Source organism: Patella vulgata, chromosome 7 (genome assembly GCF_932274485.2).
Source record: "Patella vulgata chromosome 7, xgPatVulg1.2, whole genome shotgun sequence".
Lineage (NCBI taxonomy): Eukaryota > Metazoa > Mollusca > Gastropoda > Patellidae > Patella > Patella vulgata.
In genome coordinates this window covers 4,705,633-4,719,518 of record NC_065885.2, presented here as the reverse complement: position 1 = coordinate 4,719,518, position 13,886 = coordinate 4,705,633, and the positions used below count along the sequence as shown (strand labels likewise).

General features: G+C 40.7%; 1 protein-coding gene across 2 annotated transcripts in view; it reads right to left on the bottom strand.

The window, feature by feature from the left end:
* Positions 1 to 8,272: 8,272 nt before the first annotated feature.
* LOC126827136 (neuropeptide Y receptor type 4) overlaps positions 8,273 to 13,886 on the bottom strand; it is a 99,514-nt gene continuing 93,900 nt past the window's right edge. For both annotated transcript variants that reach the window (XM_050556366.2, XM_050556365.2), the window contains one exon: positions 8,273 to 9,640. In XM_050556366.2, coding sequence (XP_050412323.1) covers positions 8,420 to 9,634 — 1,215 coding nt within the window. In that variant the 5' untranslated portion in view covers positions 9,635 to 9,640 and the 3' untranslated portion in view covers positions 8,273 to 8,419. The remainder of the gene's footprint in view (positions 9,641 to 13,886) is intronic.

Sequence of the window (13,886 nt, the reverse complement as noted above, 5' to 3'; positions counted from 1 at the left end):
GTCGTTTTCTAGAATGATTTGATTAAAGTGCCTCTCTGATTTTAAAATCGTAATGACGGTGGGTTTTTTTGCTGTTTAGTATATTACACACCCTACACACAAGGAAACAAATTAATATAAGCCTACCTGGCTTGTTTTTGTATTCTGTTTTTTTTTATGTCTTTAAATTGTACAATATGTTTAAAATATATACTGTTTAAACCAATCATCATAAATTGGTTTGTTTAGGCGTATAAATACAAGTAACAAGTCCGGACTGAATTGTCACTCTTTACACATTTTATGCTTGCGCGGACTAATTGGTTTTATTATTTAATGTAACTACGATCTATGTTTGCTTCAAATCTACTTTATTTATTAAAAAATAATTTTAAAAATAGTTTCACAATTCTATTGACAATGAGTAAACAGCTGTTATTGACGCCTCATTAGCTTGGCCCTTTTTCATTCCTCTCAGTGAAAGAAGCGACCAAGCGAAAGTTTACTGCGGGATTAATATAGTTAAATTTAAATATAAGCAACGTGAAACAAATTTATAATACATTTCTAATATCACAAGTCTTTGTAACATTTATGAAAATCACATTTCGATGGCGAGAATCTATTTTTGGTTCTCTTAAAGTAAAATAATTCTCCTGGAATTGGAGATTTTAATGGATCCATGGAATAGAAAGCTTTTAACAGATTTACTTTATTTTGTTTAGTCTTTAATGAAGATAGATTACTGGGGGATATGTTTGACGAAGTCGTGGATACAAAGCTATAATTTATAAATTTTAAAACAATATATATATTGGAGAGAGAGAGAGAGAGAGAGAAAAATGGGGATTAACGTCCACTCGACACAAACTAAGTCATTTCGGAACTAACATATGGTTTAATTTTATTTCAATTATTCGCTTACACGTAGGGGTCTTTAGCAGTGGGATGAAATCAGAGGACCCGGAGAAAACCGACGAAGTTGGACAGGCGACCCTACTCCTTGTCACGTACAACCGGGGAATCAAAACCACGCCATTTGACTCAATGGGAGACTTTATGATAGAACGCGCATGCGCTACCCATTCGGGGATTGGAAACCACGCCAGTTGATAAATATATTGGATATACCGTATTACTCAAACGGATTATTTAACGATTATTTTTTCTGGTATAGGCTATATCTCTATGAAATAGCTGAATGGCTCAGTGGGGAAGACGTTGGTTCGCTAGCCTAGAGGTCACGTGTTCAATACCTGCGTTGGTCGAGAAAGTTCATTGGGATCTGGGGATCATGTGGCTAAGTGGGTAAGACGCTGGCTCGCTAGCCTGGAGGTCGGGCGTTCGATCCCTGCATTGGCCGAGAAAGTTCATCCAGATTTTCCGGCCTGATTTCTGGCTCCATCGCAGCGAAGAATACGTGACATGACGAGGAAAGGAAACTACATGTAGCTTGATTTCACCTTTCCCACACCCAACTCATACGCCTATATCATTTTGCTCCTCGGATTTAGACATTATATTTTTCAGTTGATGCGAAGATGAAATTTATTTATTTTAAAAAAATATAGGTCAGTTGTTGTTTTTTCCAATCTGCGGCCAATGAATAGCCTAGAGGATAGATGCGACTTCATGGTCTTCACACTGGGGCACAGGAAGGCCCCCACTAACATCACCAATCACCACCATTTCCATCCAAACCCTAGACTCGCTACAATAGGTGGCTGAAAATTGACCAAAAATGACCTGAAAAATGGCCAAATTGGCCAAAAATCACCCAGAGGCTGTTTCTCAATAACGGTGAAATTTTGAGATCGGCCCTCCCGGTTGTGAAGTAGTCTTGAGGAGTCCATAAAATCACCCGAGATGAACTTGATCTGCCGACCCCCACCTTCTGCATGGTTTTCTCATGGAATAACTCTTAAACCGTTCCACACTGATGACGTGGTAGCTTTGATTACGTAAATAGCAGATTTGCTAACGAAAATGGATATCAATATTTGTAATTTACGACTTTATCGGTGTTTTTTTTGGTTTTTTTTTTTAAACCTTGAAGGTATCTTAGATATTGATGTAGTTATAGCGTGTTCGATAAAATAAGTCATGACAAGACCTCGAGTTATCTATTAGTGTGGAAAGTAGGCTGCTGCATCATAAATATGTAACAGAAAGGAAATGGGATTCGACCTACTTTTGTCCACCTACTGGGATGATGAAGACTGGCGTAGCATACGCCACACACTATGCGGTGAGATAATTTTTGTCCGGACAGTGGCGCTACGGCCTACTTTTACTTCGAATTCCAACTGTCAAGGCGGATTCGTTTACGTACACGCCAACGTATAACCTATAGGGTACCTCGGTTTCTCTCAAAGATTAAAATGTTTTGAGAGGGATTGGAAGCAAACTCTTGATTGATAAATTAGTTCAGATGTATTTGTAGCTCAAATGTATCATCAAATAACAAGGTCATTACGTGGGAATGAATCTTTAAATCTTCCGCTAAACTAATGACACACAACCCACGCATCGGTAATCGAGGCAATGTTGAACAAATAAACAAGGCCAGCAACCTTGCTTTTAACAGCTCGATTATTAAAATTTAAAAAAAAAGTGTATTACAAACTTGACGAATTGCTCTAATAGGAGTAAAATACATTAAATGGCTTGCGTGGTTTCTGTCACTAAGTGTATACATCGAGCACTATTCGCCTTTTCTATTTAAATATCATTGATAGAGAGAGAGATAGGGAGAGGGAGGTTAAACATCTACTTGACACAATCCAGGATATTTCAGTGTTATGATTTAATGTTATTTGAATAAATCCCTTGCGCCCTAGAGTCTTTTAACAGTGGGAGTAAACCGGGGGATCCGCAAAAAAACGCACGTGGCTGGGCAGGTGACCCTACGTCTTGTCACATAGACTACAAAGTGGGGATTCGAAACCACGCCACTCAACTAAATGACAGAACTTATGACCCCCCCCCCCTCAATTTGAGAAAAAAGGTTTATCAACTTGAAAACCTTTTGATCTAAAATGCACGCGTTAAACCAATCCGCCACCCAACCACCCTTTAATCTGAAGAATCATCAAAAAGTTATATTAAGCCGATAGTCCATGTTATACACGTTATTCATGTTCCACTCTCGTGTTTAACGAATAACATTTTATAATTGCTGGAAAAAACATCAAATATTCTAAAATAAAATAATATTAAAAACAAGTCATGAATTGCACGAGGTTTATAATTGCTCGAATTACATCAAATATTCTAAAAAAAATTATATAAAAAAACTACCCAGAAATTACACAAGTTTCGTTTTTGTGAAGTGATTGTTGATGTTCCGCAATATGATTATCTTTCTGGCATCACGCAAGAATATTATTTATTTGGTTAATGTTGATGTTTATTCTATCATGCATGGTGCCACAGTACTATTAATGTCCCGGACAAAATGACACATGGAATAAGTTAATGTTTTTCAGCAACCCTAATTTTAAAAACTCTATCTTCCATTTATCCGTGAATTGGAGTTCAACGTCTTTACTTTGGCCTAAAATAAAAACAGCTGCCATTTTTAAAATTATATAATTTGGTGTTAAAATAGATTTTGAGAGAAATGGTGTTTTCGTGAATATTACCCCAACATGGATTCCTCTCCGGGTCAGGTAATTAATGGCGTATTATTATTTTAGGATACCCCATTTTTATCCACCATTTACACTTCGTCTCCACATCAGGTGAAAAACATGCCTGGACAATTCAACTGTAATTGTTTATTTAAATGCTGGTGTAGGACTATTATGTATAATTACCGTTACGTGAGTGTGGTATATTACTACGCGGCGGGAAGTTGGCAATTTCTGTATGTAAATGGGCAACAACAACGTTAAATGACTTCCCGATTTACTTCTACATTGTTCTATATATGGTGAAATGAAATGAGATTTTTCGTCCTACATTTTTTACTGCCAAGGGGAAACAAGCTGGAAAATTTTGGCGAACTTTCTAGACCAACACCCGGATAGAAACGAAATGGGGTTTAACGTCCTACTGGGCTAATGAAGACGGGCATACGCCATACAGTGTGCCGTGAGAGAAATTTTGCCCGGACAGCGGCACTATGGCCTACTCTTATATCGAATTCCAACTGTCAATTGATCTTTTACGATATAAGAGTAGTCGGTGCAGTAGGACGTTAAACCTCAGTTCATTTTATTTCCGATCAAGATGTCCCCCTAGCAACACTGTATGGGTATGCTCGTCTTTAGTGACCTTGGTGGTATAGAAAGGTTATAACATTAATACCCGGGTCATTTCATTTTATTTTTATTTTTTATTATTATTAGCCTTACCGTATAAAGGAACCCGCTAACAGGAATCAAATCAAAACCATTCTAGTTCACTCGGTTACATGTCATAATTTCATTCAATCTAAATAACTGTAAGATTCAGTGGTCATTTTAGATTATATCTATCGTCAAGGGTAATGTTTAAGCTGGTCCAAATGAAATGAAATGGGGTTTAACGTCCTACTATTCTGGTCTGACTGGGCTTATGAAGGCGGGCATATGTCATACAGTGTGCTATGAGGGAAATTCCAAGGGTAAAGGGATCTTTTACATGCACTCCAATGTGTACACGGGATCCCTGTTTTTCGCCTATCCGAACGACTAGACACCAGGAAACCGATAAACAACGCGAAAAGCCCCTGGTTAGCGAACCAGTGTCTTACTCATTGAGCCAGCGCGGTTCTCTAACCTAGTCAAGAAAACTAGGGAGCGATTATACGACAGTCCATACCAAAGGTGTAGTGTGGCGTACTAGCGTCAGGGACAAGGATGCCGTGGATCGAGCATATGAGAATGGCGAGGGTAAAATTTAAAAATCTATTATTAGTACTTACTGGTTGTTATGCTTAATCCCAAATCAGCAACTTAAAGCATGTACGATGTATGTCCAAAAAGTAATATGCGATCTATATCCCCCACGCAATTTTTTCAACCGTTTCTCCAGCATTTTGGATGGCTATATATCGAAATTAAAGCACGTTGTATTCATGTTTTCAATGCCAAGTTTATACTATCTGGAGATCGCGTGTTCGATCCTGCATTGGCCGAGAAAGTTTCCCCTTGTCAGTGGTGCAGGACAGGGGACGTGACAAAGACAGCTGTCTAATCGTTCGGATGGGACGAATAAACGAGATCCCGTGTATTCATTGTCGTGCACGTAAAAGATCCCTTGGCAGTTGGTATTTGGTATAAGAGTAGATCGTAGTGCCGCTGCCCGGGCAAAATTTCCCTCGTAGAACACTGTATGGCATATGCCCATCTTCCTTAGCCCAGTCAGAGCAGAACCGTAGGACGTTAAACCCCATTTCATTCATTCATTCTAGAAACATGAACAGATTGGTTCATTCTGCACTCTTGTACGTGGCAAGGAGTAGGGTCGCCTGTCCAACCTCGTGGGTTTTCTCCGGGGCCTCCGGTTTCCTCCCACTGCTAAAGACCCCTACGCACAAGCGAATTATGTAAATAAAATTAAACCATATGTTAGTCCTGAAATGACCTAGTTTGTGTCGAGTGGACGTTAAACCCCATTTCTCTCTCTCTCTCTCTCTCTCATTCTGCACTCTACTTCATTCCCCGAGAATAGATCTCTGCCCTAAATGGCCGCCATATCCAAATATTAGTATATTGTTATGTAATGCGGTTCTATTCCGTTTCACATCTGTCATACACATAAGGACTAAATAAACCTATTCAATTCCATTAAATGGAAGCAGAATAAATACTTCTCAAAATTCTCGAAGTATACTTAGTGTTTTCGAATAAAATCGTCGATTTAGTACTTAAAAAAATGTCGGTCAACTAGCTTAGTGTCTGTTCTCAAGCGGAGCTAACTGTAGATAGACAGCCGAAGTTTAGTATGCAGATTGGTTGTGATTGGGTGATCCGTTCATCATGGCGAGACAGGAAACTTTTGGGACACTCAGTCTGTATATATTTTATGATGACTCTTTAGATATTAACAACAACCCAACTGGTATGCTGATTTAAACCAGCTAGAATTTGTGAAGAAGAAATGGAGTTTAACTTCCATTGTCTAAACCTACCCTTCATCGAATTCCAACCATCGAATGATATTTCAATCTGATTAAAACACAGATCCTATTTCGTTTCGTTTTTATAATTGTCTTTACTACACTAGGATCTGGAAGAGTTGTTATCATTGGCGTGTTCTGAATGGTGTGAGGAAATAGCCAATGACACGACCTGTTACGGCGAGATTTAGGCGTGTTTTGCACGGATCTTTTGGTAATCCACTAGTAACATCAATGATGATTGGGGTTTAACGTCCACTCGACACAAACTAGGTCATTTCGGGACTAACATATGGTTTAATTTAATTTCAATAATTCGCTAGCGCGTAGGGGTCTTTAGCAGTGGGAGGAAACCGGAGGACCCGGAGAAAACCCACGAGGTTGGACAGGCGACCCTACTCCTTGTCATGTACAACTGGGGATTCGAAACCACGCAAGTTGACTCAATGACAGGTCTTATGATACAGCGCGCACGTGCTAACCATTCGGCCATCCAACCCCCCAGTTGTTATATAACTTGCGTTCTGGTTGATGTGAGGGATTAGCCAATGAAACGATTTGTTATGACGAGTTTTTGGCGTGTGGTGCACTGAACTGTGGGTAACCCACTAGAAACACCCATGCTGATTGGTTAATCAAATGTCTGGCGTCATAGAGTCAAAAGCTTCTCGTATGACCTCTGAGGCAACCTTCCACTACAAACGGTCAGATCTACATGTAGTTGAGGCCATCGAATGTATAAAAAAACGAAACGAAATATAGATCTGTATTTTAACCAGATTGTGAAAAGCAATAATTATTTTGACTAACGGGTTATATCCGTTTTGACCAAATTATTTCTGGTATCCACTGTGGCGAAAAATAAGGATATAAAGTCAACACAAGTCAACGGTTGTCTTCGGTGGAAGCCGTCGAAAATAAAAGCTATATCACACACAAGGCAACGCCTTCCATGAATTTTGCCTCTTTTTAAAGGTACATTATGGGAGATTAGATAAAAACGATGGCAGTTCTCACTATAATAGTTACAAACTAGAGACTGTAATGGGAATTTGCTGAAAGTTTCAGTCAAATTGATCCACGCTGAACCGAGAATTCATTGATTGAATTTTGGGCCTATCCACGATCACCATTACTTAAGTCGGTACGATAAAAAACATAGTCTCGATTATCCACGTTTTGATTTAATCATGAATGAGCGTTGAGCAACAGATCGGATTATAATCCAGTAAGTATCGCAGGCTAGGGATGGAATCGAGAGTTGATTATGGTCTGGATGAGTTAATCATGTCTAATTAATAATTTAGATAACATTTAAGGCCTAAAGAAAGATCTGGGATTTGCAGATTTAGCTCTTGCATAATGTGTGTTTAATCCAGTTGAACTCAAAACGGGAGATTATCTAGCGTTGATATTTTGATTTTGTTTGTATAATTAAATGTAAAATAATCAATCGTAGAACATTACAAATTGATAATTTCCGTCAAAATCCACACAGCGGCTTAAAATATGACGTTTTTATAAGACGTTAAAAAGAGTCGCCAAAGTGGGTCAGTGAGTGGAGGTCGTGTGTTCGATACTTGCGTTGGCCGAGAAATTGACACACAGGGCCTTTAAAGTGGAGGGGCATACGTCACACAGTGTTCTATGAGGGAAATGTTAAGGGATCTTTTATGTGAACGCCAATGTGAACACGGGACCTCGGTTTTTTCGTACCATCCGAACGACTATACAGCTGTCCTTGTCATGCGTTCCGTCCTGCATCACTGACAAGGGGAAACCACGTCGGAAAATCATTAGCTAAGCTTAGATAAAGAGCGATAATAGTTAAAACATAGTTAATGAAATGGGAATATGTTGAAAATTTCAAATTATTTCACTTTTGACCGAGATATTGGCGATACAATATACACTGTAGCCTCGATTGTCATTGCTACCACGGTGCAGATAATTAATAAACGAAGCCTCGAATATCCATTTTACGGTTATTTATCAACTGTAGAATCTTCTAAATATCGGAGATTATGGCCTTAGCAAGTTAATTAATGTCGAATTAGTAATCTATATAACATTTCAAGCCTAAAGAAAGATCTGCAATAAGCAGATTTAGCTCTTGCATAATGCCTGTTTAATATGCCATTTTTCGGACAATAGATGTGGTTTTTAGCCATTCTTAATTAAAAAACATTTGGAACATTTTAATGATTTTTATTCAAATAAGAGAAAATGGAAATAAAAGAGAAAGGAAATTCCAAATTGAGAAAAAAAACTGCTGATATTTACACAAAGGGCAGAATACAAACAAAACGAAAGAGTCTTATTATTTTTTTTGACCTATTTACATATTTTAACAATGTTCTTTAAATCCTCTCGAAATGTTTGATTCATAAAGGCGTATATGATAGGATTAGCCAGGTTATAAGAGAAATACATGTAGAATACAATCATGTTGAACGGCAATAGCTGATGAGCCATCAACCAAGAAGGCAGAAAAGCTATGGTAAAAACTATGGTCACCACGAACAACATCAAAGCAGTTTTTATGTTAGCGTAGAGTGTCGTATCTCGGACAGTGCTTGGCCGTTTACCCGGTTTTTGGGAGGTAACCTTATCTGTGACCGGCACTCCCGAATTGCCATTGACCGTCGTTGTTAGGGTATTCATTGTGTTGGCCTCCCGTTCAGTTCCTGCTACACTTGTATAATACTTCTTCCGCTTTCTTTTGGCTTTCTTAGCTCTTCGCGCGAGGATCGAGTGGTATATCATACAATACAAGATTACGACAGCCACAAATGAAACTAGAAAACATCCGGTATAAACCTTCTGATACGCGTTTAAAAACTCATCACTTATAATTAATTTGTTCAGAGCACAATCACCATGGAAATAAATCCCGCGGTTTGTTGTTGTTTCGTTTGTCTCGTTGTTGGCTACGGCATCCGGGTAATCCATTACGTCATATTCTGTCGTATTGTAAAATAAATCCGGTGAAACCATACCTTCCATTTCTTCTGGACCGAAATAATTTGAATAAGTACCATAGGATAAACCGGTGATCATGCCAAAAGTAAGTGCCAAAAAAGCAAGGCACAGCACAAGAATTTTGGCTCTCGTCACATTCAAAGCGTGTAGAAACGGGTGACAAATACATAAATACCTGTCGAATGCTATGGCCGTCATAATGAATGCCGAGAAAGGTATATTGGAGGTGATGAGGAACATGTATAATTTACACAGGATGTCATAGTACAGGTAATAGTTGACTAGTTCAAAGATAATAGTATAGGGAATAATCACGAGGCAGGTCAAGAAGTCCGTACCGGCCAGAGCTAGAATGAAAATCACTGAGGTCGACTTGTCGCGTCGCTTGAAGTAGATGTAAAAGGAGGTTGCGTTGCCGATGGTGCCGACGATGCTGAAGAGGGTGAGGATGGCCACGACGATGTACAATTCTGTCGCTTTTTCCTCCACGCCATCCACGGGATCATGGCAAGAGGGGTTGCTACTGTTGCAGTCGACTATATTACTGAGGTTATAACCTGTATCCATAATTCCCTGGAAATATAAAAACATAGAATTTCATTAGTAATAGAAATAAAATGAAATGAAATTGGGTTTAACGTCCTACTGTTCTGCTCCAAACTGGGCCAATGAAGACGGGCATACACCATACAGTGTGCTATGAGGGAAATTTTGCCCGGACAGCGGCACTACGGCCTACTTTTATATCGAATTCCAACTGTCAAGGGATCTTTTACGTGTACGCCAATAGAAGAGGAATAATAAAAGTTATTACACAATTCCTTAAAAAATATATACAGAGAAAATTTCATTAGTAATATGAATTAAAATGGAATGATGGGAGCTTGACGTCATAATTCTCTACACCGACTGAGCTAATGAAGACGGGCAGGGTGCTATAAAAGGGATATTTTGCGATATCACCTCGGTGGAAGCGGACGTTAAATAAAGCTATTTCACACTCGGACAGCGTCTCTACGGCTTATACTCTTTATTTCAAATTCCAACTGTCAAGGGATCTTTTACATCAGTAATAGAAGACGGAGAAATGTTATTTCATAAAAAAATCTTAGAAGGTTATGTCACAGACATACTAAAAATATAGACTGCTTCATCCAATATGGCGGACAGTGACGTCAATGATCTGATGACGTTATCAGTCTATATTATTAGTATGTTTATGGGTTATGTATATAAATAACAAACTGTAGATGAAACAGAAATGAAATGAAATGAAATGGGGTTTAACGTCCTACTGTTCTGCTCCTATGCTGGGCTAATGAAGACGGGCATACGCCATACAGTGTGCTATGAGGGAAATTTGGCCTGGGCAGCGGCACTATCGCCTACTCTTATATCGAATTCCAACTGCCAAGGGATCTTTTACGTGCATTCTAATGTATACACGGGACCTCGGTTTTTCGTCTCATCCGAAGGACTAGGCAGCTGTCCTTGTCAGGCCCTCCGTCCTGCACCACTGACAAGGGGGAACCACGCCGGAAGTAGATGAAACAAACAAACACATATAGGGGGTTGGATGGCCGAACGGGTAGCGCATGCGCGTTCTATCATAAAGTCTGCCATTGAGTCAAATGGCGTGGTTTTGATTACCCGGTTGTACGTGACAAGGAGTAGGGTCGCCTGTCTAAAATCGTGTTTTTTTTCTCTTGGTCCTCCAGTTTCCTCCCACTGTTAAAGGCGAATAATTGAAATAAAATTGAACCATATGTTAGTCTCAACAAAATGACCTAAATTGTGTCGAGTGGGCGTTACCCCTCTCAAACATACATAATGATATACATTTACGATGACATAAACGATTGGTGTACAAAACCTCCTAAACATTTTAATATTTCTACATTTTTATTCTGCATCTTTTATTTGGAATTTTTAAGAATCTTTCAATTGGCTGACAGTTGAGGCTTGTCTAGAAATACATATTTGGTTTCCGGCTTAGCAGACGACATTGTATATCCAATCAATTATCAGTGTTTGTCGTCTACTAGCTATCGTGATCATCCCCAAGGATCGTATGACATTCTAAAAGCAGAATTGGTTTTACAGCCGTTCGGGCCGTCAAGTCTGCATTGTAAAAATGATGACTTAAAATTTCATCTGTTGAAAGAAACAGTGACCACCAATTTAGGAACAGTTGATGATGACTTATTGATAGCACGATTTGGAAATGGAATTGAAATGAAATGGGGTTTAACGTCCTACTGTTCTGCTCCGATTGGGCAAATGAAGACGGGCATACGCCATACAGTGTGCTATGAGGGAAATTGTGCCAGGAAATGAAATGAAATGGGGGTTAACGTCCTATTCGATTCGGATAATGAAGACGGACATACGCCACATCGTGTGCCATGAGGGAAATTTTACCCGGACAGCGGCACTACGGCCTACGTTTATATCGAATTCCAACTGCTAATATCGAACGACTAGACAGCTGCCCTGGTCAGGTCCTCCGTATCCTGCACCACTGACAAGGGGAAACCACGCCGGCAAATCCTGATGAACTTTCTCGGCCAATGTAGGTATCGAACACACGACCTCCAGTCTAGCGGGCCAGCGTCTTACCCACTTAACCTAACCACCGTGGCTCCCTGCACGGTCGAACGGTTAGTGCGTGTGCGCTGTATTATAAGGACTGTCATTGAGTCAAGTGGCGTGGTTTCGCGATTCCCTGGTTGTACGTGACAAGGAGTAGTTTCGCGTGTCCAACCTCGTGGGTTTTCTCCGGGTCCTTCGGTTTCCTCCCACTGCTAAAGAACCCTACGTCTGTATTGAGTGGACGTTAAACCCATCTCTCTCTCTCCCCCTCTCGCTCCCCCTCTCTCTCCCCTCTCTCTCCCCTCCCTCTCTCTCCCCCTCTGTCCCCCTCTCTCTCTCTCCCCTCTCTCTCTCCCTCTCTCTCTCCCTCCCTCTCTCTCCCTCTCTCGCCCCTCTCTCTCCCCCTCTCTCTCTCCCCCTCTCTCTCCCCCTCTCTCTCCCTCCCTCTCTCTCCCCTCTCTCTCCCCCTCTCTCTCCCTCTCTCTCTCTCCCCCTTTCTCTCCCCTCTCTCCCCCTCTCTCTCCCCTCTCTCTCTCCCCCTCTCTCTCCCCTCCCTCTCTCTCCCCCCTCTCTCCCCCTCTCTCTCTCCCCCTCTTTCTCCCCTCCCTCTCTCTCCCCCTCTCTCCCCCTCTCTCTCCTCTCTCTCTCCCCCTCTCTCTCTCTCTCCCCCTATCTGTCTCTCTCCCCCTCTCTCTCCCTCTCTTCCCCCCTCTCTGTCTCTCACGAGTACAAGAAGAGAGTTGAGATATATATGTGTTTAAGACAGGAGACGTATGGTATTTATCTTGTATATCTCTGGATGTAACAGAAGCTGATAAGAAAATAAATTCTGACATGACACAGATCTCTAGATTAAACTGTTTATTATTATACCAAGGCTTTACTCAATAAAACCACCAGATTTCGTCGTGGATAGGGTCTATCAGCTATACTTATAGATCAGCATCGTTGAATAAACGTTTATATACTACTGTATCAGGGAGAGAGAGAGAGAGAGGGGATGGGGAGAGAGAGAGAGAGAGAGGGGGAGGGGGAGAGAGAGAGTTTAACGTCCACTCGACACAAACTAGGTCATTTCGGGACTAACATATGGTTTAATTTTATTTCAATAGTTCGCAAGCGCGTAGGGGTTTCTAGCTGTGGGAGGAAACCGGAGGACCCGGAGAAAACCCACGAGGTTGGACAGGCAACCCTACTCCTTATCACGTACAACCGGGGAATCGAAACCACACACGATGACGTCATGATCGGTCCCTGAACTATACAACATTAAAAACCCTATTAAAATATTGCATCAATACGAGTAATGAATTCGTTAAAAATTGTTAAAGAAATGGGGTTTATTGTCCTATTGTTCTACTCCTATTGGGCTAATGAAGACGGTCATACGCCATGCAGTGTGCTATGTGGGGAATTTTACCCGGACAGCGGCGCTGCCGATTATTCTTATTTTGAATTTCTACTGTCAAGGGTTCTTTTACGTGCACATCAATACGTACACGGTACCTCGTTTTATCGTGATATCCGAACCACAGGCTCTCCGTCCTTAACCACTGACAAGGGAGAACCACGCCGGAAAATCTAGATGAATTTTTTCGCCCAATGCGGAGATCGAACACGGGGTCTTCGGGATAGCAAGCCATCGTCTTACTCATTGAGGGGGGGGGGCTAATGGTTAGCACGTGCGCGCTGTATCATAAGGCCTGCCATTGAGTCAACTGGCGTGGTTTCGAATCCCCGGTTGTACGTGACAAGGAGTAGGGTCGCCTGTCCAACCCCGTGGGCTTTCTCCGGGTCCTCCGGTTTGCCCCCACTGCTAAAGACCCCTACGACCAAGCGAATTATTGAAATAAAATTAAACCATATGTTAGTCCCGAAATGACCTAGTTTCTCTCTCTCTCTCTCTCTCTCTCTCTCTGACTCCTGAAACAAATCATCGTTAGAAGAACATGACGTATTCTAAAACATCTGATAGCTTTAATAACCTGTTTTAATTGAATTAGTTCCGGAATATAATTATTATTTATTTTACTAATGTTTACATTAGATAAACAAATCATCCAGTACATTAAGCGATCACATCCTGTTAGGGCTTTTACTTAAACATCAATAAAATAATACCGTGTCTGTCTTGTGGAGCTTGCAAAATACATTTCTTCATACATCAAGTTTAACCATATCGACAGATATACTCTTAAAGGGGTAATCGGGTGAAACGGTTTCTAGG